The sequence below is a fragment of the Euprymna scolopes genome, chromosome 11 (assembly GCF_053919585.1).
Source record: "Euprymna scolopes isolate OS-2025 chromosome 11, ASM5391958v1, whole genome shotgun sequence".
Classification (NCBI taxonomy): domain Eukaryota; kingdom Metazoa; phylum Mollusca; class Cephalopoda; order Sepiida; family Sepiolidae; genus Euprymna; species Euprymna scolopes.
The window spans coordinates 17,920,592-17,943,835 of record NC_136492.1 but is presented as its reverse complement, the minus strand read 5'-3'; the positions used below and the strand labels follow the sequence as shown (position 1 = coordinate 17,943,835).

General features: G+C 30.0%; 1 protein-coding gene across 1 annotated transcript in view; it reads right to left on the bottom strand.

Moving 5' to 3' along the window:
* Nucleotides 1-314: 314 nt before the first annotated feature.
* LOC145287780 (polycomb protein SCMH1-like) overlaps nt 315-23,244 on the bottom strand; it is a 121,895-nt gene continuing 98,965 nt past the window's right edge. Inside the window, exons 3-5 of the mRNA XM_080135606.1 lie at nt 19,720-19,790; nt 5,833-6,067; nt 315-520 (exon numbers count right to left, since the gene is read on the bottom strand). Coding sequence (XP_079991732.1) covers nt 393-520; nt 5,833-6,067; nt 19,720-19,790 — 434 coding nt within the window. The 3' untranslated portion in view covers nt 315-392. The remainder of the gene's footprint in view (nt 521-5,832; nt 6,068-19,719; nt 19,791-23,244) is intronic.

Here is a 23,244-nt window from a genome sequence, read left to right as displayed (position 1 = left end):
ACATTACAATACTTTCAAACAGACGAACTCTAACTTGTAATATATTAAGTTTGGAAAGGGCGGGGGGGGGGACAGATGAATCTTATTTAAAATGACATGAGGTGGGGGGGGGGGGAAGAAAAAGAAAGAACAATCAGTTTCAAACTTTTCTCAGAAAAATTGTTCTCCTATACCAGGTCATTTTAATGCTTGTGTAGATTTTAAAAAGTGGGTAGAGGTGTGAAACACCTAAAAAGACACTCAGAAATTTGAGAATAATCAATCCCCTCAGCATTCTCTTACAAATGAAAGCACCTTAAAGTGACAAACAATACAGCTCTTCCCTTTGCTAAGAAGTATTACCTAGAAACAATGAGTAAGGGGTGATAACACATAAAATAAAGTTGTCATAATCAGAAAAAGAACATTTTCCAAGAAATAAAATAGCTTACCACTTTGAAACATTTATGGGGTGCAATTTCAGCTCCATTCAAAGTTTTCTGTAAAAAAATTGGCCAGGAAGATGCATTCATCCTAAAACCTGTATATAGAAAAATAAAATTAAAGTTAGGAATTTAATAAGATTGATATTAATGATTAATATTCTAACATTTAAAAATTATCTTGCAGAATTTTCAGAGTTTGTTACTAGAAATTTATGAGACATCTATATTTGATTCTTACTAGCCAATTTTTATTTCTTTCCTTTTAACCACTTTTTTTAAGAAAAAAATAATTTGCTTCAGTTTTTTTTTTTATATACTACTTATTTACATTCGTAATTTTTTTTTTTCTTTTTACTGTCCACATTTCTAGAACAGCTTCAAAAATCAGTTCAAGATGTTAACAGACTTTTTCATCGTTAATCCAAATTTTATTTTCTATAAATATTAGCCTATTCATTTTTTTAATATTAAATCTAGGCAAAGCTTAAGACAAAATTATTTTGGGGGTCAAACGAACAGTTATATTATTTAATGTTATGTACATTTTCTAACCACTAACTAAAGAGAAGTAAACGATTTTTTTTTTTTTTTTTAAATTATTTCCCTTATACCAACTAGAGCTTTATGTGTGCATGCCGAGAGAGAGAGATAGAAAGAGAGATATGAATGGGCTGTGTAAAGAAGAGAGGGGGCAGGGTAGAACCTATGTTACATGTTTGCCCAGGCAATGTCGAGTAGTCCTGCTAATCTGCATAAAGAAAGATTGTAACAAAACCTTGCTTTATTGCTAAATAACATGGTACAACAATAAGAAATTAAAATTGGCTAGTCAGAAGCACAAATTTAATTTGGCTACTTAAGTCCAACATATATAAGGTTTTGAATATATTGAATATGTTATTTTTGCTAATTTTTACCACTTAAATTGTTGGTTTTCCAATTTCACACGTAAAATTTTTAACGCAAGAAACAATTTACAAAATCATTGTACACTTTTGATTCTGCACAGAATACATTAAAGTAAAACATGGTGGCACATTTATTTTTGAGATGAGGATTGATTATTCATATTTATTTTTAGATTCTTTGGACTACTATTCTCCTTTCAAATTATTTGCACAATGTTTCCATCGCTGTAACCTCTGACCTTTTTCAGATATATACACACAAAATCTGAAATAATAAATGACACACAATATCGCGAAATTATAGGTAGTCATATATTTAATGACTGCAACCAGGCCCGACATATGCTATACAGTAACAAAACTGTCACAAAAATTATCACGGCCGACAATGAAGGATTTAAACAGAGCCAAACAAGTCCTACGTTATTTAAAAGGAACTAAAGAACAGAAGTTAGTATTTAGAAAATCAAGAAATCCCCTAAAATTAGGTTTTCCGGATTCAGACTGGGCAAACGACGAAGATCGTAAGAGTGTATCTGGATATTGTTTCAGACTCTCAGAAAATGGGCCTATTATTTCATGGAAATGTAAAAAGCAACAGATTGTATCTCTACGTGTGAAGCAGAATTTATCGCGATCACACACATGACCCAGGAAGCACTCTACCTTAAAAATATCCTGAAGACTATTTTAGAGCCAGAATTGATTACAAGCCCCGTAGTAATTAATTGTGATAATCAAGCCAGTATAGTCTTAGCACAAAGATCTAAGCATATAGATATAAAATACCATTTCATAAAAAAACGAGATAAAAAAGGAATCCATTATTTTGAATTACATATCATCAGAACAAAATATCGCTGATGTATTTACGAAACCGGCGACATGGATAAAGCTACAATGTTTTTTCTTAAAACTTGTTAGGGAATTCGACCGAATTTTTTTTTTCTTTCACTGCCCTGTATGTATATAGATTTCTATATATTAAAATACAGACCCGCAAAGTTCCACTTATGAGAAGGCTCTTACTTTTTTGCATGAATATCAGCGGAAAACCCTAGGGGTAATGCTCAGAGTATATAGATTTCTATATATCAAAAAAAAAAAAAAAATAGTCCTGGACAAGACGTTAAGCTGTATCCATTTTATTTGTATTAACACTTTAACCTACTAATGCGTAACTAATACTTTTGCTTTTAACAAAAAAAAAAAACTCTTTGTAATTTTCCTTTTTGACATTTAAACACAATTAAAAATGGCGTCTTTTTAAATGCTACAATTCTAAGATCCAAATGATTTCTAATTTTTGTTATGTCTAAGTGAATATAAAAATATATATTTATTTTTGAGCAGAACAAACACAAGGAACTTCCCCATTATAAAAATATAGGGAGGATGTTGCAATATTTTGGACTTATAATGGGGTATGATCCCAAACAGTCGGACGATTCTATTTATAAACGATGCTGCTAAGAACTGACGAATCAAATTAATTCACGTTCTGCTACCAACCAATCAGAAACCAGAATTGCTTCATAAATATTAAACCTTTTCTGGAGCAATTTCACATGTTCTTTTCCCAGGTTTCGACACGGTAAGAATATTTTGTTCTGTGGAACTGTCTACTACAAACAAGTCACCTCCCAGGACTTGTTTGTAACAGCGAACCATCTGAAACTTCTGAAACTCAAAATGGCTTACACTTCTAGAGTATTTAAACTGAGTGTTTTTTGTTTTTTTTTATATGTTGCATGTTTAATACCTCTAGACTCAAACACATCACAGCTATATCAACTGAAACATTTAAGATGAGAACAGTAGTCCGACCAGACTAAAATCAAACTTGGTCTTATACTAGTAACAACTCAGTGAGAACATTTAACAGAAACGTGCGCTCGTGTGTGGGTGAGTGGTGGTATTAGAACAAGTAATTTGTATTCCCTGGGATTCAATGAAGAATCAGATTTTCCTACATTATTTTTTCTAATTTTTTTTACATGCTCCCTGCCCCACCCTATCCACATATGCCACAACCTTTCAAAACAATAATTACTTGTCTTTGTAATGCTTTCTCCTCCTCCTTTCACCAGCTGTTACCCTGACAATAACGGAAAGTGACAAGTTCAAATGATTTATTAGTTAATAAATATTTTTGTTATAAAAGAAAAAAAAAAACAAAAACATTCTTTTGACAAGATTTTTAATAGGTCAAATAAATAAAAGACTTAATTTTAAAGGTTTCACATCTAAATTGATTTGTTGTATATTATACACATGCACACAAAGTTCAGTTATTTTGTTGCACTGGCATTGATATTAAAAGCATACTTTTTTCTATTTAAAAATTAAAACAAACTTCTTGATATATACAGTCATTGATATGCAAGAGACTTCATAAAGGTTAACTAATTTTCACATTTCTTTGAAGAACGAATTTTAATTATTCAGTTTTTATGACTAGTTTCATTTAAATATTACACCGAGTTTGATGCATATTTTCTATATTGTGCATAATTGTGTAGCATTTAAAAGTAAAGTTCTAGCACAAATACATATAAATAATACACACACATCCTGGACTTCACCTTGCCACTAGACTCAAGCAGTGTGGATTCAGGAGAGGTGTGGTTGGAGATTGCACAACCCTTCCCTCATAATTACACGCACAGTTACTCTTACACGGGGTATCCATTATCTTTCGAGACTGAACGGAGGCTTCTACACACACAAGCAAGCAGGCTAGTCATTAAATACACTTAAATATGATAGTTTAATTCATACACATTTCTTATAAATACATAAGATTGTGTGTGCGTGTACAGACGCACAATCATATTCTCACCATACAGATAAATATAACATTTCTATATACCTACAAAACAGATTTTTTTTTCTTGCTCTGACAGAGGAACTAGACTTTTAATGTCTACTTCCTCTATTTAAACATTATTAAAACAAACTCGTTAATATACTCAGTCATAGATATGCGTGCGACTATGGGAAGATTAACTGATTTGCATATTCCTTATAAAAAAAAACACAGTATTAATTACTTTATAGTTTCTGATTATATGATTGGTTTCATTTCACTATTATGCTGAATTCTATTTATGCATAGTTTCTACATTCTGTAATAATTGTATAGAATAAAAGATGAAAACATTCTAGCACACAGAGATATATATATATATGTGTGACCCCATGTGTGTATGTGTGTAAAAAATCTACCAAGCTCCTCTGAATATTTTGTTTACAGTAGCAATTCTGTTGTATTTAACTGTTTCACTTACCTAAATGATGAGGGAATTTCCCGCCCTTTGTTTTTATTCACGTCACCCTCTATTTTTGGGGGCATATAGTTTTGTTATTTTTATTTATTATCATCAGCATGGCTAAACTTCTTTAACAAGGATCAAACTCGTAACTGCTCAATTGGTAGCCTGACATTTTTTTGCTGAGCTACGACATCCTGTCAAATTTTTATGCAAGATGTTATAGTTTTTATTTTTTAATTGTATTTAATATATATATTTTTTCAAACATATGCTAGTGTATATTATTATTCATCGGACTACTGTTCTTATCTTGAGTGTAATTTTCACGTTTCGGCCGATATAACCTCCGACCTTCTTTAGGTGTATCTGGTTGAACTCAAGAATTTAGACTGAATTTCAAGTGGAATCCTTTATTTACTTCACGCGTAGCATGCTCGTGTTCTGTCAGCCATGACTGGAAAGAAGTCCTAAGTAATTCACAATTTGCAAGTGTAGTTTTTTCGGTTGCCCACACTGAGGATTGAACCAGCAACATTCAGAATGTTACTTTTACAATTGATTTCTCCCAGTACTCTAACCACTGCGCCACGGGTCTGCAAAAGACACAAACATTCCAGAGTTCGACAAGATACCCCTGAAAAAGGTTGGAGGTTATATCGACAGAAACGTTGTGAAAATCACTCAAAATGAGAACAGTAGTCCGATGACTAATACAAATAACCAATCCTCATCTCAAAAATTCAGAAACGTCATGTACGAGTATATAATATATTTTTACTGATTTTATCTGCTGATAAAATACTTTATCTTTGGAAATCCATAAGTTAAGGATTAAGAATTTTATTTTAATTCCTTTGTTTGAATTTGATGTATTAATAACTATTTTAATGTATCAAATTTTCACTATATATACATGTGTATGTTTGGGTGGGTCATCTACAGACATTTTTGTTGTATGACACCTCTTCAGTATAGCTAGGCTAGCAACTGCCTCAAACCAGGGTCGAAATCCAACCTCCTAGACAACAGTCGGCGCTTCTAACCATTATGCTATTTTGCCTGCTGCAAAGTATGTAAATGAAATTCCAATGATGAAAATTGTCCAAAAAGGTCAGAGAAACGAGTAAGAAAGTATCAATTGCATGTGGAAAAATATAGATTCGATTTTTCATCTTCATAACTTTGTTCGCAATTTTAGATTGATGAATGAAAATATGAACTGACCTAAAGGAGGATGAAGCAACTCTCCAATTCTTTCACAGTAACCAACTGGATGTAAGTCTGCGGAATCCACCAGCCGCCAGAAATCATTCTTGTTGTCACTGCCATCAAGTCGCAAACGTAATCGTGCTCCCTGCATGCCAACAACGGTAGCAACGCTTATGGAAGTTAAATTACGAGGATCAGACGCTTCGATTTTCATCCCATTCTTAAACAAATTCGTTGGGGGGCCAATGGACTGGAGCAGAGGGAAAAAAAAAATTTAAAGAAAAGAAAAAAAAAAGTTAAAATAAAAATATAATAAAAAATTAAATTTTTTTAGTCAGAATTACAATTGCAACTATAAAAATAAAAATGACTAAATTAGTTTTGATGAATTATACAAGGAAAAAAAACTTTTTTTCTTACTTAAAAATTGTAAGAAATAAAAAAGTTAAAATGATTTTTTTTTTAAAGAAAAGTAAAACAAATAAAAAATGAAAAAAAGTTGAAACATTGAAAAGAAAGTAGAAAAAATAATAAACATGGGAAAAAGGACAAAGTATGGAATAAGGGTCCCTATTCCCCATGTAGCTCAAAAAGTGGACACGTTTCAATTGACACCAGTTGACTGCCAACAAAAGTGTCATTTGTAAACAAACACACACACCCTGAGTTGTTTATTTTATTTATTGATTTTAAATATTAAGGAAAGATTTAAAGAAAAGTGTGCCTTGGGGGATGGGCTTTTCCCTTTTTTTTTTTTTTTTTTTTATTTTATTTAACTTTACAATAAACAAACACAATTTCTCGTTTTAAAATGAGTTCATTTTCTACGATTATTCAATTTAAAAAAAAATTTTTTTATTAACGCATTTAAGAAAAACATTTTTAATATAGGTTGCGTTTTCTTTCTTTTTTCTTCTTAGTTCTCATGTACTTTTTGTATCTGTTTATATTCCTTCATTTTTTTTTTCTTTGGTTATTAAATCTTAAAAAGTTATTCTAACAAATTTAAAGGTTCTCATGAACCTTTCTTTAATTGATTAAATAATTCGAAATAAAAATGAGAACCATTCATACGCGCCAAAAACTTGGATATATAAAAATCAAAAAATTCAACCATGATCGCCCTTTGGGGCCTGTGGCGCAATGGATAGAGATGTTGAATCTCTACAGTTCCAGGAAAATAGCGACTTCAATCCTACCGAAAGCCAACCAGAGGATTAGTTGGCCAAAAGGTGGTGAGACGACAACTATGGAAGGCAGTAATTACTGAGGATACAATTATAAGACTCTGCATTCCTATCCCATCGTGGTTTACCATCTGACGAAGGCCAGAGGAATAGTTGACCGAAACATTGTGAAACAACAACTAGAAGATGAAGATAATAGTCCGCAAATAAAATTGCGAATGTTGACAAAACCATTCTTTACATGTGGAGAGTGCTTAACTATTCTGAACCTTTATTTAACAAGCTATGAATTCGGAATCGGGAAATGTGAGCGACAAAAAAGGAGTAGAAACAGGGATGAAAAAAAAGTGCATGAGAACAAAAAAAAAAAAAAAAAAAATGCAGCCTACATTAAAAATATTCAATTTTTTTTCTTAAATGCAAATAAAAGAAATGAAATTGAGTAATCGTAGAGAATGAACTCATTTAAAAACAAGAAATTACAAGCCACCATCTCGACGTTCGTTTATTGAAAAGTTTTTATTTTTTAAAAAAAGAAAAAAAACACCCTACATAAAAAATATACCTCCCTCCCCGACTTTTCATTAAATCTTTGCTTAATATTTAAAATCAACGAATAAAATAAACAAATCAGGTGTGTGTTTGTTTACAAATGACACGTGCGTTGGCAATCAACTAGTGTTGCTTGGAAAGTGTCCCTTTTGAGTCTCTCAGCTTCCAGGGTCCTTACCCATACTTTGTCAAGAAAAAAAACATGAAAAAGCAACGAAAAAACGTGATAGAGAGCAACGAAAAAACGTGGAAGAGAGCAACGAAAAAAAGTGGAAGAGAGCAAAGAAAAAACGTGGAAGAGAGCAACGAACAAACGTGGAAGAGAGCAAAGAAAAAACGTGGAAGAGAGAAAAGAAAAAACGTGGAAGAGAGCAAAGAAAAAACGTGGAAGAGAGCAAAGAAAAAACGTGGAAGAGAGACAAAGAAAAAAGAAAAAATATGGAAGAGAGCAAAGAAAAAAGAAAAAATATGGAAGAGAGCAAAGAAAAAAGAAAAAATGTGGAAGAGAGCAAAGAAAAAAGAAAAAATATGGAAAAGAAAAAAGAAAAAATATGGAAAAGAAAAAAGAAAAAATATGGAAAAGAAAAAAGAAAAAATATGGAAAAGAAAAAAGAAAAAATATGGAAAAGAAAAAAGAAAAAATATGGAAAAGAAAAAAGAAAAAATATGGAAAAGAAAAAAGAAAAAATATGGAAAAGAAAAAAGAAAAAATATGGAAAAGAAAAAAGAAAAAATATGGAAAAGAAAAAAGAAAAAATATGGAAAAGAAAAAAGAAAAAATATGGAAGAGAAAAAAGAAAAAATATGGAAGAGAGCAAAGAAAAAATATGGAAGAGAGCAAAGAAAAAATATGGAAGAGAAAAAAGAAAAAATATGGAAGAGAAAAAAGAAAAAATATGGAAGAGAGCAAAGAAAAAATATGGAAGAGAGCAAAGAAAAAATATGGAAGAGAGCAAAGAAAAAATATGGAAGAGAGCAAAGAAAAAATATGGAAGAGAGCAAAGAAAAAATATGGAAGAGAGCAAAGAAAAAATATGGAAGAGAGCAAAGAAAAAATATGGAAGAGAGCAAAGAAAAAATATGGAAGAGAGCAAAGAAAAAATATGGAAGAGAGCAAAGAAAAAATATGGAAGAGAGCAAAGAAAAAATATGGAAGAGAGCAAAGAAAAAATATGGAAGAGAGCAAAGAAAAAATATGGAAGAGAGCAAAGAAAAAATATGGAAGAGAGCAAAGAAAAAATATGGAAGAGAGCAAAGAAAAAATATGGAAGAGAGCAAAGAAAAAATATGGAAGAGAGCAAAGAAAACATATGGAAGAGAGCAAAGAAAAAATATGGAAGAGAGCAAAGAAAAAATATGGAAGAGAGCAAAGAAAAAATATGGAAGAGAGCAAAGAAAAAATATGGAAGAGAGCAAAGAAAAAATATGGAAGAGAGCAAAGAAAAAATATGGAAGAGAGCAAAGAAAAAATATGGAAGAGAGCAAAGAAAAAATATGGAAGAGAGCAAAGAAAAAATATGGAAGAGAGCAAAGAAAAAATATGGAAGAGAGCAAAGAAAAAATATGGAAGAGAGCAAAGAAAAAATATGGAAGAGAGCAAAGAAAAAATATGGAAGAGAGCAAAGAAAAAATATGGAAGAGAGCAAAGAAAAAATATGGAAGAGAGCAAAGAAAAAATATGGAAGAGAGCAAAGAAAAAATATGGAAGAGAGCAAAGAAAAAATATGGAAGAGCAAAGAAAAAATATGGAAGAGAGCAAAGAAAAAATATGGAAGAGAGCAAAGAAAAAATATGGAAGAGAGCAAAGAAAAAATATGGAAGAGAGCAAAGAAAAAATATGGAAGAGAGCAAAGAAAAAATATGGAAGAGAGCAAAGAAAAAATATGGAAGAGAGCAAAGAAAAAATATGGAAGAGAGCAAAGAAAAAATATGGAAGAGAGCAAAGAAAAAATATGGAAGAGAGCAAAGAAAAAATATGGAAGAGAGCAAAGAAAAAATATGGAAGAGAGCAAAGAAAAAATATGGAAGAGAGCAAAGAAAAAATATGGAAGAGAGCAAAGAAAAAATATGGAAGAGAGCAAAGAAAAAATATGGAAGAGAGCAAAGAAAAAATATGGAAGAGAGCAAAGAAAAAATATGGAAGAGAGCAAAGAAAAAATATGGAAGAGAGCAAAGAAAAAATATGGAAGAGAGCAAAGAAAAAATATGGAAGAGAGCAAAGAAAAAATATGGAAGAGAGCAAAGAAAAAATATGGAAGAGAGCAAAGAAAAAATATGGAAGAGAGCAAAGAAAAAATATGGAAGAGAGCAAAGAAAAAATATGGAAGAGAGCAAAGAAAAAATATGGAAGAGAGCAAAGAAAAAATATGGAAGAGAGCAAAGAAAAAATATGGAAGAGAGCAAAGAAAAAATATGGAAGAGAGCAAAGAAAAAATATGGAAGAGAGCAAAGAAAACATATGGAAGAGAGCAAAGAAAAAATATGGAAGAGAGCAAAGAAAAAATATGGAAGAGAGCAAAGAAAAAATATGGAAGAGAGCAAAGAAAAAATATGGAAGAGAGCAAAGAAAAAATATGGAAGAGAGCAAAGAAAAAATATGGAAGAGAGCAAAGAAAAAATATGGAAGAGAGCAAAGAAAAAATATGGAAGAGAGCAAAGAAAAAATATGGAAGAGAGCAAAGAAAAAATATGGAAGAGAGCAAAGAAAAAATATGGAAGAGAGCAAAGAAAAAATATGGAAGAGAGCAAAGAAAAAATATGGAAGAGAGCAAAGAAAAAATATGGAAGAGAGCAAAGAAAAAATATGGAAGAGAGCAAAGAAAAAATATGGAAGAGAGCAAAGAAAAAATATGGAAGAGAGCAAAGAAAAAATATGGAAGAGAGCAAAGAAAAAATATGGAAGAGAGCAAAGAAAAAATATGGAAGAGAGCAAAGAAAAAATATGGAAGAGAGCAAAGAAAAAATATGGAAGAGAGCAAAGAAAAAATATGGAAGAGAGCAAAGAAAAAATATGGAAGAGAGCAAAGAAAAAAGAAAAAATATGGAAGAGAGCAAAGAAAAAAGAAAAAATATGGAAGAGAGCAAAGAAAAAAGAAAAAATATGGAAGAGAGCAAAGAAAAAAGAAAAAATATGGAAGAGAGCAAAGAAAAAAGAAAAAATGTGGAAGAGAGCAAAGAAAAAAGAAAAAATGTGGAAGAGAGCAAAGAAAAAAGAAAAAATGTGGAAGAGAGCAAAGAAAAAAGAAAAAATGTGGAAGAGAGCAAAGAAAAAAGAAAAAATGTGGAAGAGAGCAAAGAAAAAAGAAAAAATGTGGAAGAGAGCAAAGAAAAAAGAAAAAATATGGAAGAGAGCAAAGAAAAAAGAAAAAATGTGGAAGAGAGCAAAGAAAAAAGAAAAAATGTGGAAGAGAGCAAAGAAAAAAGAAAAAATATGGAAGAGAGCAAAGAAAAAAGAAAAAATATGGAAGAGAGCAAAGAAAAAAGAAAAAATATGGAAGAGAGCAAAGAAAAAAGAAAAAATATGGAAGAGAGCAAAGAAAAAAGATGGAAGAGAGCAAAGAAAAAATATGGAAGAGAGCAAAGAAAAAATATGGAAGAGAGCAAAGAAAAAATATGGAAGAGAGCAAAGAAATAATATGGAAGAGAGCAAAGAAAAAATATGGAAGAGAGCAAAGAAAAAATATGGAAGAGAGCAAAGAAAAAATGTGGAAGAGAGCAAAGAAAAAATGTGGAAGAGAGCAAAGAAAAAAGAAAAAATATGGAAGAGAGCAAAGAAAAAAGAAAAAATATGGAAGAGAGCAAAGAAAAAAGAAAAAATATGGAAGAGAGCAAAGAAAAAAGAAAAAATATGGAAGAGAGCAAAGAAAAAAGAAAAAATATGGAAGAGAGCAAAGAAAAAAGAAAAAATATGGAAGAGAGCAAAGAAAAAAGAAAAAATATGGAAGAGAGCAAAGAAAAAAGAAAAAATATGGAAGAGAGCAAAGAAAAAAGAAAAAATATGGAAGAGAGCAAAGAAAAAAGAAAAAATATGGAAGAGAGCAAAGAAAAAAGAAAAAATATGGAAGAGAGCAAAGAAAAAAGAAAAAATATGGAAGAGAGCAAAGAAAAAAGAAAAAATATGGAAGAGAGCAAAGAAAAAAGAAAAAATATGGAAGAGAGCAAAGAAAAAAGAAAAAATATGGAAGAGAGCAAAGAAAAAATATGGAAGAGAGCAAAGAAAAAATATGGAAGAGAGCAAAGAAAAAATATGGAAGAGAGCAAAGAAAAAATATGGAAGAGAGCAAAGAAAAAATATGGAAGAGAGCAAAGAAAAAATATGGAAGAGAGCAAAGAAAAAATATGGAAGAGAGCAAAGAAAAAATATGGAAGAGAGCAAAGAAAAAATATGGAAGAGAGCAAAGAAAAAATATGGAAGAGAGCAAAGAAAAAATATGGAAGAGAGCAAAGAAAAAATATGGAAGAGAGCAAAGAAAAAATATGGAAGAGAGCAAAGAAAAAATATGGAAGAGAGCAAAGAAAAAATGTGGAAGAGAGCAAAGAAAAAATGTGGAAGAGAGCAAAGAAAAAAGAAAAAATATGGAAGAGAGCAAAGAAAAAAGAAAAAATATGGAAGAGAGCAAAGAAAAAAGAAAAAATATGGAAGAGAGCAAAGAAAAAAGAAAAAATATGGAAGAGAGCAAAGAAAAAAGAAAAAATATGGAAGAGAGCAAAGAAAAAAGAAAAAATATGGAAGAGAGCAAAGAAAAAAGAAAAAATATGGAAGAGAGCAAAGAAAAAAAAAATATGGAAGAGAGCAAAGAAAAAAGAAAAAATATGGAAGAGAGCAAAGAAAAAAGAAAAAATATGGAAGAGAGCAAAGAAAAAAGAAAAAATATGGAAGAGAGCAAAGAAAAAATATGGAAGAGAGCAAAGAAAAAATATGGAAGAGAGCAAAGAAAAAATATGGAAGAGAGCAAAGAAAAAATATGGAAGAGAGCAAAGAAAAAATATGGAAGAGAGCAAAGAAAAAATATGGAAGAGAGCAAAGAAAAAATATGGAAGAGAGCAAAGAAAAAATATGGAAGAGAGCAAAGAAAAAATGTGGAAGAGAGCAAAGAAAAAAGAAAAAATATGGAAGAGAGCAAAGAAAAAAGAAAAAATATGGAAGAGAGCAAAGAAAAAAGAAAAAATATGGAAGAGAGCAAAGAAAAAAGAAAAAATATGGAAGAGAGCAAAGAAAAAAGAAAAAATATGGAAGAGAGCAAAGAAAAAAGAAAAAATATGGAAGAGAGCAAAGAAAAAAGAAAAAATATGGAAGAGAGCAAAGAAAAAAGAAAAAATATGGAAGAGAGCAAAGAAAAAAGAAAAAATATGGAAGAGAGCAAAGAAAAAATATGGAAGAGAGCAAAGAAAAAATATGGAAGAGAGCAAAGAAAAAATATGGAAGAGAGCAAAGAAAAAATATGGAAGAGAGCAAAGAAAAAATATGGAAGAGAGCAAAGAAAAAATATGGAAGAGAGCAAAGAAAAAATATGGAAGAGAGCAAAGAAAAAATATGGAAGAGAGCAAAGAAAAAATGTGGAAGAGAGCAAAGAAAAAATGTGGAAGAGAGCAAAGAAAAAAGAAAAAATATGGAAGAGAGCAAAGAAAAAAGAAAAAATATGGAAGAGAGCAAAGAAAAAAGAAAAAATATGGAAGAGAGCAAAGAAAAAAGAAAAAATATGGAAGAGAGCAAAGAAAAAAGAAAAAATATGGAAGAGAGCAAAGAAAAAAGAAAAAATATGGAAGAGAGCAAAGAAAAAAGAAAAAATATGGAAGAGAGCAAAGAAAAAAGAAAAAATATGGAAGAGAGCAAAGAAAAAAGAAAAAATATGGAAGAGAGCAAAGAAAAAATATGGAAGAGAGCAAAGAAAAAATATGGAAGAGAGCAAAGAAAAAATATGGAAGAGAGCAAAGAAAAAATATGGAAGAGAGCAAAGAAAAAATATGGAAGAGAGCAAAGAAAAAATATGGAAGAGAGCAAAGAAAAAATATGGAAGAGAGCAAAGAAAAAATATGGAAGAGAGCAAAGAAAAAATATGGAAGAGAGCAAAGAAAAAATATGGAAGAGAGCAAAGAAAAAATATGGAAGATAGCAAAGAAAAAATATGGAAGAGAGCAAAGAAAAAATATGGAAGAGAGCAAAGAAAAAAGAAAAAATATGGAAGAGAGCAAAGAAAAAAGAAAAAATATGGAAGAGAGCAAAGAAAAAAGAAAAAATATGGAAGAGAGCAAAGAAAAAAGAAAAAATATGGAAGAGAGCAAAGAAAAAAGAAAAAATGTGGAAGAGAGCAAAGAAAAAAGAAAAAATGTGGAAGAGAGCAAAGAAAAAAGAAAAAATGTGGAAGAGAGCAAAGAAAAAAGAAAAAATGTGGAAGAGAGCAAAGAAAAAAGAAAAAATGTGGAAGAGAGCAAAGAAAAAAGAAAAAATGTGGAAGAGAGCAAAGAAAAAAGAAAAAATATGGAAGAGAGCAAAGAAAAAAGAAAAAATATGGAAGAGAGCAAAGAAAAAAGAAAAAATATGGAAGAGAGCAAAGAAAAAAGAAAAAATGTGGAAGAGAGCAAAGAAAAAAGAAAAAATGTGGAAGAGAGCAAAGAAAAAAGAAAAAATGTGGAAGAGAGCAAAGAAAAAAGAAAAAATGTGGAAGAGAGCAAAGAAAAAAGAAAAAATGTGGAAGAGAGCAAAGAAAAAAGAAAAAATGTGGAAGAGAGCAAAGAAAAAAGAAAAAATGTGGAAGAGAGCAAAGAAAAAAGAAAAAATGTGGAAGAGAGCAAAGAAAAAAGAAAAAATGTGGAAGAGAGCAAAGAAAAAAGAAAAAATGTGGAAGAGAGCAAAGAAAAAAGAAAAAATATGGAAGAGAGCAAAGAAAAAAGAAAAAATATGGAAGAGAGCAAAGAAAAAATATGGAGAGCAAAGAAAAAAGAAAAAATATGGAAGAGAGCAAAGAAAAAAGAAAAAATATGGAAGAGAGCAAAGAAAAAAGAAAAAATATGGAAGAGAGCAAAGAAAAAAGAAAAAATATGGAAGAGAGCAAAGAAAAAAGAAAAAATGTGGAAGAGAGCAAAGAAAAAAGATGGAAGAGAGCAAAGAAAAAATATGGAAGAGAGCAAAGAAAAAATATGGAAGAGAGCAAAGAAAAAATATGGAAGAGAGCAAAGAAAAAATATGGAAGAGAGCAAAGAAAAAATATGGAAGAGAGCAAAGAAAAAATATGGAAGAGAGCAAAGAAAAAATATGGAAGAGAGCAAAGAAAAAATATGGAAGAGAGCAAAGAAAAAATGTGGAAGAGAGCAAAGAAAAAAGAAAAAATATGGAAGAGAGCAAAGAAAAAAGAAAAAATATGGAAGAGAGCAAAGAAAAAAGAAAAAATATGGAAGAGAGCAAAGAAAAAAGAAAAAATATGGAAGAGAGCAAAGAAAAAAGAAAAAATGTGGAAGAGAGCAAAGAAAAAAGAAAACATGTGGAAGAGAGCAAAGAAAAAAGAAAAAATGTGGAAGAGAGCAAAGAAAAAGAAAAAATGTGGAAGAGAGCAAAGAAAAAAGAAAAAATGTGGAAGAGAGCAAAGAAAAAAGAAAAAATGTGGAAGAGAGCAAAGAAAAAAGAAAAAATGTGGAAGAGAGCAAAGAAAAAAGAAAAAATGTGGAAGAGAGCAAAGAAAAAAGAAAAAATGTGGAAGAGAGCAAAGAAAAAAGAAAAAATATGGAAGAGAGCAAAGAAAAAAGAAAAAATGTGGAAGAGAGCAAAGAAAAAAGAAAAAATGTGGAAGAGAGCAAAGAAAAAAGAAAAAATGTGGAAGAGAGCAAAGAAAAAAGAAAAAATGTGGAAGAGAGCAAAGAAAAAAGAAAAAATGTGGAAGAGAGCAAAGAAAAAAGAAAAAATGTGGAAGAGAGCAAAGAAAAAAGAAAAAATGTGGAAGAGAGCAAAGAAAAAAGAAAAAATGTGGAAGAGAGCAAAGAAAAAAGAAAAAATGTGGAAGAGAGCAAAGAAAAAAGAAAAAATGTGGAAGAGAGCAAAGAAAAAAGAAAAAATGTGGAAGAGAGCAAAGAAAAAAGAAAAAATGTGGAAGAGAGCAAAGAAAAAAGAAAAAATATGGAAGAGAGCAAAGAAAAAAGAAAAAATATGGAAGAGAGCAAAGAAAAAAGAAAAAATATGGAAGAGAGCAAAGAAAAAAGAAAAAATATGGAAGAGAGCAAAGAAAAAAGAAAAAATGTGGAAGAGAGCAAAGAAAAAAGAAAAAATGTGGAAGAGAGCAAAGAAAAAAGAAAAAATGTGGTAGAGAGCAAAGAAAAAAGAAAAAATGTGGTAGAGAGCAAAGAAAAAAGAAAAAATATGGAAGAGAGCAAAGAAAAAAGAAAAAATATGGAAGAGAGCAAAGAAAAAAGAAAAAATATGGAAGAGAGCAAAGAAAAAAGAAAAAATATGGAAGAGAGCAAAGAAAAAAGAAAAAATATGGAAGAGAGCAAAGAAAAAAGAAAAAATATGGAAGAGAGCAAAGAAAAAATATGGAAGAGAGCAAAGAAAAAATATGGAAGAGAGCAAAGAAAAAATATGGAAGAGAGCAAAGAAAAAATATGGAAGAGAGCAAAGAAAAAATATGGAAGAGAGCAAAGAAAAAATATGGAAGAGAGCAAAGAAAAAATGTGGAAGAGAGCAAAGAAAAAATATGGAAGAGAGCAAAGAAAAAATATGGAAGAGAGCAAAGACAAAATGTGGAAGAGAGCAAAGAAAAAAGAAAAAATATGGAAGAGAGCAAAGAAAAAAGAAAAAATATGGAAGAGAGCAAAGAAAAAAGAAAAAATATGGAAGAGAGCAAAGAAAAAAGAAAAAATATGGAAGAGAGCAAAGAAAAAAGAAAAAATATGGAAGAGAGCAAAGAAAAAAGAAAAAATATGGAAGAGAGCAAAGAAAAAAGAAAAAATATGGAAGAGAGCAAAGAAAAAAGAAAAAATATGGAAGAGAGCAAAGAAAAAAGAAAAAATATGGAAGAGAGCAAAGAAAAAATATGGAAGAGAGCAAAGAAAAAATATGGAAGAGAGCAAAGAAAAAATATGGAAGAGAGCAAAGAAAAAATATGGAAGAGAGCAAAGAAAAAATATGGAAGAGAGCAAAGAAAAAATATGGAAGAGAGCAAAGAAAAAATATGGAAGAGAGCAAAGAAAAAATATGGAAGAGAGCAAAGAAAAAATATGGAAGAGAGCAAAGAAAAAATATGGAAGAGAGCAAAGAAAAAATATGGAAGAGAGCAAAGAAAAAATATGGAAGAGAGCAAAGAAAAAATATGGAAGAGAGCAAAGAAAAAATGTGGAAGAGAGCAAAGAAAAAAGAAAAAATATGGAAGAGAGCAAAGAAAAAAGAAAAAATATGGAAGAGAGCAAAGAAAAAAGAAAAAATATGGAAGAGAGCAAAGAAAAAAGAAAAAATATGGAAGAGAGCAAAGAAAAAAGAAAAAATATGGAAGAGAGCAAAGAAAAAAGAAAAAATGTGGAAGAGAGCAAAGAAAAAAGAAAAAATGTGGAAGAGAGCAAAGAAAAAAGAAAAAATGTGGAAGAGAGCAAAGAAAAAAGAAAAAATGTGGAAGAGAGCAAAGAAAAAAGAAAAAATGTGGAAGAGAGCAAAGAAAAAAGAAAAAATGTGGAAGAGAGCAAAGAAAAAAGAAAAAATGTGGAAGAGAGCAAAGAAAAAAGAAAAAATGTGGAAGAGAGCAAAGAAAAAAGAAAAAATATGGAAGAGAGCAAAGAAAAAAGAAAAAATATGGAAGAGAGCAAAGAAAAAATATGGAAGAGAGCAAAGAAAAAAGAAAAAATATGGAAGAGAGCAAAGAAAAAAGAAAAAATATGGAAGAGAGCAAAGAAAAAAGAAAAAATATGGAAGAGAGTAAAGAAAAAAGAAAAAATATGGAAGAGAGCAAAGAAAAAAGAAAAAATATGGAAGAGAGCAAAGAAAAAAGATGGAAGAGAGCAAAGAAAAAATATGGAAGAGAGCAAAGAAAAAATATGGAAGAGAGCAAAGAAAAAATATGGAAGAGAGCAAAGAAAAAATATGGAAGAGAGCAAAGAAAAAATATGGAAGAGAGCAAAGAAAAAATATGGAAGAGAGCAAAGAAAAAATATGGAAGAGAGCAAAGAAAAAATATGGAAGAGAGCAAAGAAAAAATATGGAAGAGAGCAAAGAAAAAATGTGGAAGAGAGCAAAGAAAAAAGAACAAATATGGAAGAGAGCAAAGAAAAAAGAAAAAATATGGAAGAGAGCAAAGAAAAAAGAAAAAATATGGAAGAGAGCAAAGAAAAAAGAAAAAATATGGAAGAGAGCAAAGAAAAAAGAAAAAATATGGAAGAGAGCAAAGAAAAAAGAAAAAATGTGGAAGAGAGCAAAGAAAAAAGAAAACATGTGGAAGAGAGCAAAGAAAAAAGAAAAAATGTGGAAGAGAGCAAAGAAAAAGAAAAAATGTGGAAGAGAGCAAAGAAAAAAGAAAAAATGTGGAAGAGAGCAAAGAAAAAAGAAAAAATGTGGAAGAGAGCAAAGAAAAAAGAAAAAATGTGGAAGAGAGCAAAGAAAAAAGAAAAAATGTGGAAGAGAGCAAAGAAAAAAGAAAAAATGTGGAAGAGAGCAAAGAAAAAAGAAAAAATGTGGAAGAGAGCAAAGAAAAAAGAAAAAATGTGGAAGAGAGCAAAGAAAAAAGAAAAAATGTGGAAGAGAGCAAAGAAAAAAGAAAAAATGTGGAAGAGAGCAAAGAAAAAAGAAAAAATGTGGAAGAGAGCAAAGAAAAAAGAAAAAATGTGGAAGAGAGCAAAGAAAAAAGAAAAAATGTGGAAGAGAGCAAAGAAAAAAGAAAAAATGTGGAAGAGAGCAAAGAAAAAAGAAAAAATGTGGAAGAGAGCAAAGAAAAAAGAAAAAATATGGAAGAGAGCAAAGAAAAAAGAAAAAATATGGAAGAGAGCAAAGAAAAAAGAAAAAATATGGAAGAGAGCAAAGAAAAAAGAAAAAATATGGAAGAGAGCAAAGAAAAAAGAAAAAATGTGGAAGAGAGCAAAGAAAAAAGAAAAAATGTGGAAGAGAGCAAAGAAAAAAGAAAAAATGTGGTAGAGAGCAAAGAAAAAAGAAAAAATATGGAAGAGAGCAAAGAAAAAAGAAAAAATATGGAAGAGAGCAAAGAAAAAAGAAAAAATATGGAAGAGAGCAAAGAAAAAAGAAAAAATATGGAAGAGAGCAAAGAAAAAAGAAAAAATATGGAAGAGAGCAAAGAAAAAAGAAAAAATATGGAAGAGAGCAAAGAAAAAAGAAAAAATATGGAAGAGAGCAAAGAAAAAAGAAAAAATATGGAAGAGAGCAAAGAAAAAAGAAAAAATATGGAAGAGAGCAAAGAAAAAAGAAAAAATGTGGAAGAGAGCAAAGAAAAAAGAAAAAATATGGAAGAGAGCAAAGAAAAAAGAAAAAATATGGAAGAGAGCAAAGAAAAAAAAAAAAATGTGGAAGAGAGCAAAGAAAAAAGAAAAAAATATGGAAGAGAGCAAAGAAAAAATATGGAAGAGAGCAAAGAAAAAAAGATGGAAGAGAGCAAAGAAAAAAAGATGGAAGAGAGCAAAGAAAAAAAGATGGAAGAGAGCAAAGAAAAAAAGATGGAAGAGAGCAAAGAAAAAAAGATGGAAGAGAGCAAAGAAAAAAAGATGGAAGAGAGCAAAGAAAAAAAGATGGAAGAGAGCAAAGAAAAAAAGATGGAAGAGAGCAAAGAAAAAAAGATGGAAGAGAGCAAAGAAAAAAAGATGGAAGAGAGCAAAGAAAAAAAGATGGAAGAGAGCAAAGAAAAAAAGATGGAAGAGAGCAAAGAAAAAAAGATGGAAGAGAGCAAAGAAAAAAAGATGGAAGAGAGCAAAGAAAAAAAGATGGAAGAGAGCAAAGAAAAACTTGGAAAATGAGATAAATAAAGAAATAAGTTGGAAAATGAGTCAAACAAAGAAATAACTTGGAAAAATAACAGAATCAGTTTGAATTTCGAAAGTAAAATTTCTTTGAAAAACAATTTTATGAATAAATCATGAAAATGATTTAAGAAATGAGAGAAAAAAAAATTAATCAGAAAATTACCCCCCCCCCCCAAAAAAAATTTTTTTTAAATGAATCTTTTAAGACAGTCCAAGTTGTATTCACCTGTTTGAAGCATGAAGGTGGAGCTGCAGTGGAACCGCTCTCTTTCATGTAATCGTCCCAATTAAATGTCCCTGAAATTAAGAGAAACAGTTTATTATTAGTAATCAGAGAAGGGGGCAGTACTGGTAGAAACGAGAAAATGAAATAAATGGCCACAATTCTCAAATAAAACATGGACACACACACACGATAAATTTCTTGAAATATTCCATGATAGAAAAATAAATAAAATAAATAAATAAGTTCGTTTTTTAATATACACACATTTCAATTTTATTTTATCCTCAAGTAAAACCTAATAACCAACGGATTATCTTTCAAGAACTTGAGTTGATTTTTTATTTTTCCTTCTCTTTGTATTCAATTTGTCATACTTTATTTATATTTTATAATTTAAATTTATCAGAATCTTAATTTTTTTTTTTTTAAATAATTTTGTTTAGTTTTTCAAAAATTTTATATTTTTATAAATTAAAGACACTTTTTCTTAGTATTTTATCTTATATATTGTTTTGTATATTCTTTTAGCATTTATTGTTCTTTTCTGTCCCTTCTTTCATCTCTATATCGTCCCCTCCCCATAAAATAATTTTTTCTAATTCTTATCTAAAAAAAAGTTTACATTTCTAATCTGAATGTTTTTAAAGTCGATGTTGTCTTTTTTTACCTTTACTTTTGTATAATGTCAGCTTTTTCTCCTCTTCTGACAAGAAGCATTTATCTTTGAAATGCCATGGTTTCTCCCCTATTCCTCTTTCTGTAACCCTTATGGACTTGATGTAATAAAGTTCCTATGTAATTTACATTTTAACTTATATATATATATATATATGTCGACCCTGGCAACACTAGGTATCCATGCTAGTGTATATATATATATATATATATACACACACTAGCATGGATACCTAGTGTTGCCAGGGTCGACATTAAGTTTAATTTGGCCACACCTGCTATACTAAGAATATTGACCAGTTTTTCATTATTATATGTCAACTCCATCGTTACTCCCACAAAAATTCCAAAAATAAAAGAACGAATGAAAACAGGAAAATGTAACCCCACCCCGAAAAAAGCAGTAGTACGTGACAAACTCTCCACCAGATATTTCGCAGAAGGGATACAAAGAGAAGCTATTCTCCAGATATTGAGCCCCTTTTATGACTATATTCCAGTTTAAGCGAATTTCTTTTATGCTCTCTCAGTCTAGAAAGATCTGTAATTTCGGTTTGTTGCAACAAAAACAAACTGTAAATAATCCAGTTTCACAAATACCAAAGTAAAATTTGTGTTAACCGAAATACGTTTTTATGCTATAAAAATGATTAGTTATGACTTATTGTGTTATTAAAAGAAAAAAAATAAGCAATTACAATGTCAAAAAAATGTGAAGAAAAAACTGGCAAAAAAATCGTAAAGTTGTTTTTTTGTTTTTTTTTACTTTAAATAAAGAATCGCAGTTGAATTGGACTGTTTGTTTAATTTTAAAATAAAAATCCACTGGATTGCGAAATCACTGAAATCATTTTATTTGAACTGATTCCAAAAATAATTCTTGAAAGTTTGTGTGAATTATTTTTAGTTTGATTATCCACCGAAAAAGAAAACAAAAAGAAAGTTAGCGTCCAAGGGAAATAACTCAAAACTCAACTGAAATCAGTTTATATAAAAAAAAAATTTTTTTAAATCGATGTTGGTAAAAATAAATTAAATGTTCTCAATATAAATCAAATTTAAATAATAAACTTAAATAGAACACTTAAAACAATTCTCTTACTATAAGCAATAACTAATACACTGCTATTTAATAAATCGATTTTTCTTAATGTAATATGCAAATGACGTCATCTCTCAATCGTCTATTTTACACGAATCATACTATATATAGGAATGAATGAAGCATTAAAAGAAATGGACCTTTTGTATATATTAATCAAATTGTGAACAAATAAACAGACAGGAATACGAATTTTTATATATATATATAACAAAATAAACACAAGATATGAGAAAAATGAGAAATTTATCAGTGTCTTTTTTATAGTCTCCAAATCATAAATGTAAGGAGAGAAAAAACATTTTTTACAGATTATTTAAGAATTGAAAACGAGGGTGGGGGTAAAAAAGCTGTTATCACAATAAAAATTTACTTTCCAAAAAATATTAATTCCCAATCAACCACCCTACCCCACTCCCACCCCCCACGGATTGAAATTTACTTTCAAGTGAAGAGAAAATAAACACACCGAGCATGCAGGGTCCCCCTCCATGAGTAAAGTTTACTTTCACCATGACTAATGTTTTTGCAAAATTTAAAAAAATTTTCTTTCCAAATTCTCAAACTGGTAGACTATAGAATTTTTTCCTGGGGTTTCTGCTACCTTGAGAAATTTAAATGTAATGTGAACAGACATCTCGCTGTTCAACTTCTTACATAGTGTCCCTGTAACTTTGGGACCAAATAGTAACCCCTTACATCCACGTGGCACTGTGCTTTGTTCAGGATGAAAAGCTGTAAAATTTTTCCATCCGGGTTTGCTTTTATGCAATGTTTTGTTTTTATTTTGTTTACAAAGTTATTATTTGTAAAATAGTCGACTACAGATTATAAGTTTGATAAAATTTAAATGATTTTATACTTTTACTTGTCTCTCCACGAGGGCAGAGCGAGACACAAAATCGATTTAAAATGTGAGAAAATCCAGCTTCCCCAAAAAGAGGTACTCTGGACTGAGACAAAAATTTTAACTGCCTCAGTATAGAAGGATTTCTCCTTCACTGACCGAAAGATGAAAAGTTACAAATCTTTTTTAACTTTTTTTTTTTTTTTTTTTCTTATATGAATATGGATGAACAATAAAAATGGCACAAATGAATATTTATGAAAAAAAATGTCACAAAACCAGAACATAGACAAGGGATAAGCATAATAAATATCTGTCTGATGTGGAAGATGAATTAGTTAACTTGCCGGGTTTTGAAGTTAGTGGTTCAATCATTGAACAGAACTAAAAATGAGTTATCTATATAAATTGTCTGTGTGAGGAACGGTCTTTACCAAACTCCTGCCAATGTTTGGTCTTCAGACTTGAAACTTTGTATATAGAAGATTTGGATCTGTGGAGCAAATTCGATTTGGTCTTTAACCGGTAAAAACAGCTGCTATGGGATCAAAATTGAGAAAAAAAAGAAAAAAAAAAAAGGAACATGGCAGGTGTAAGTCCACTTAACTATTTCCTATCCATCTGACATTTTTATTTTGATTCTAGCTGATAGTAACCAAATCATTTTTAATCTTTTGAAATCAATATTATATATTGGGTACAATATAATAATCAATAGAATATTGGCTCTGAAGCACTAAAACCTGCCACAATGTTGTTGAAAAACATTTTAGAGCAGTGTAATGCGTTAAAATATTGTTTTGTTATTGGGTTACACAATTTCTTTAAAACATTAATAGCATGATTACTTTTATACAGTCACTATGCAAATTTGTGAAAAGAAATTAAAGCTGTATTAAAT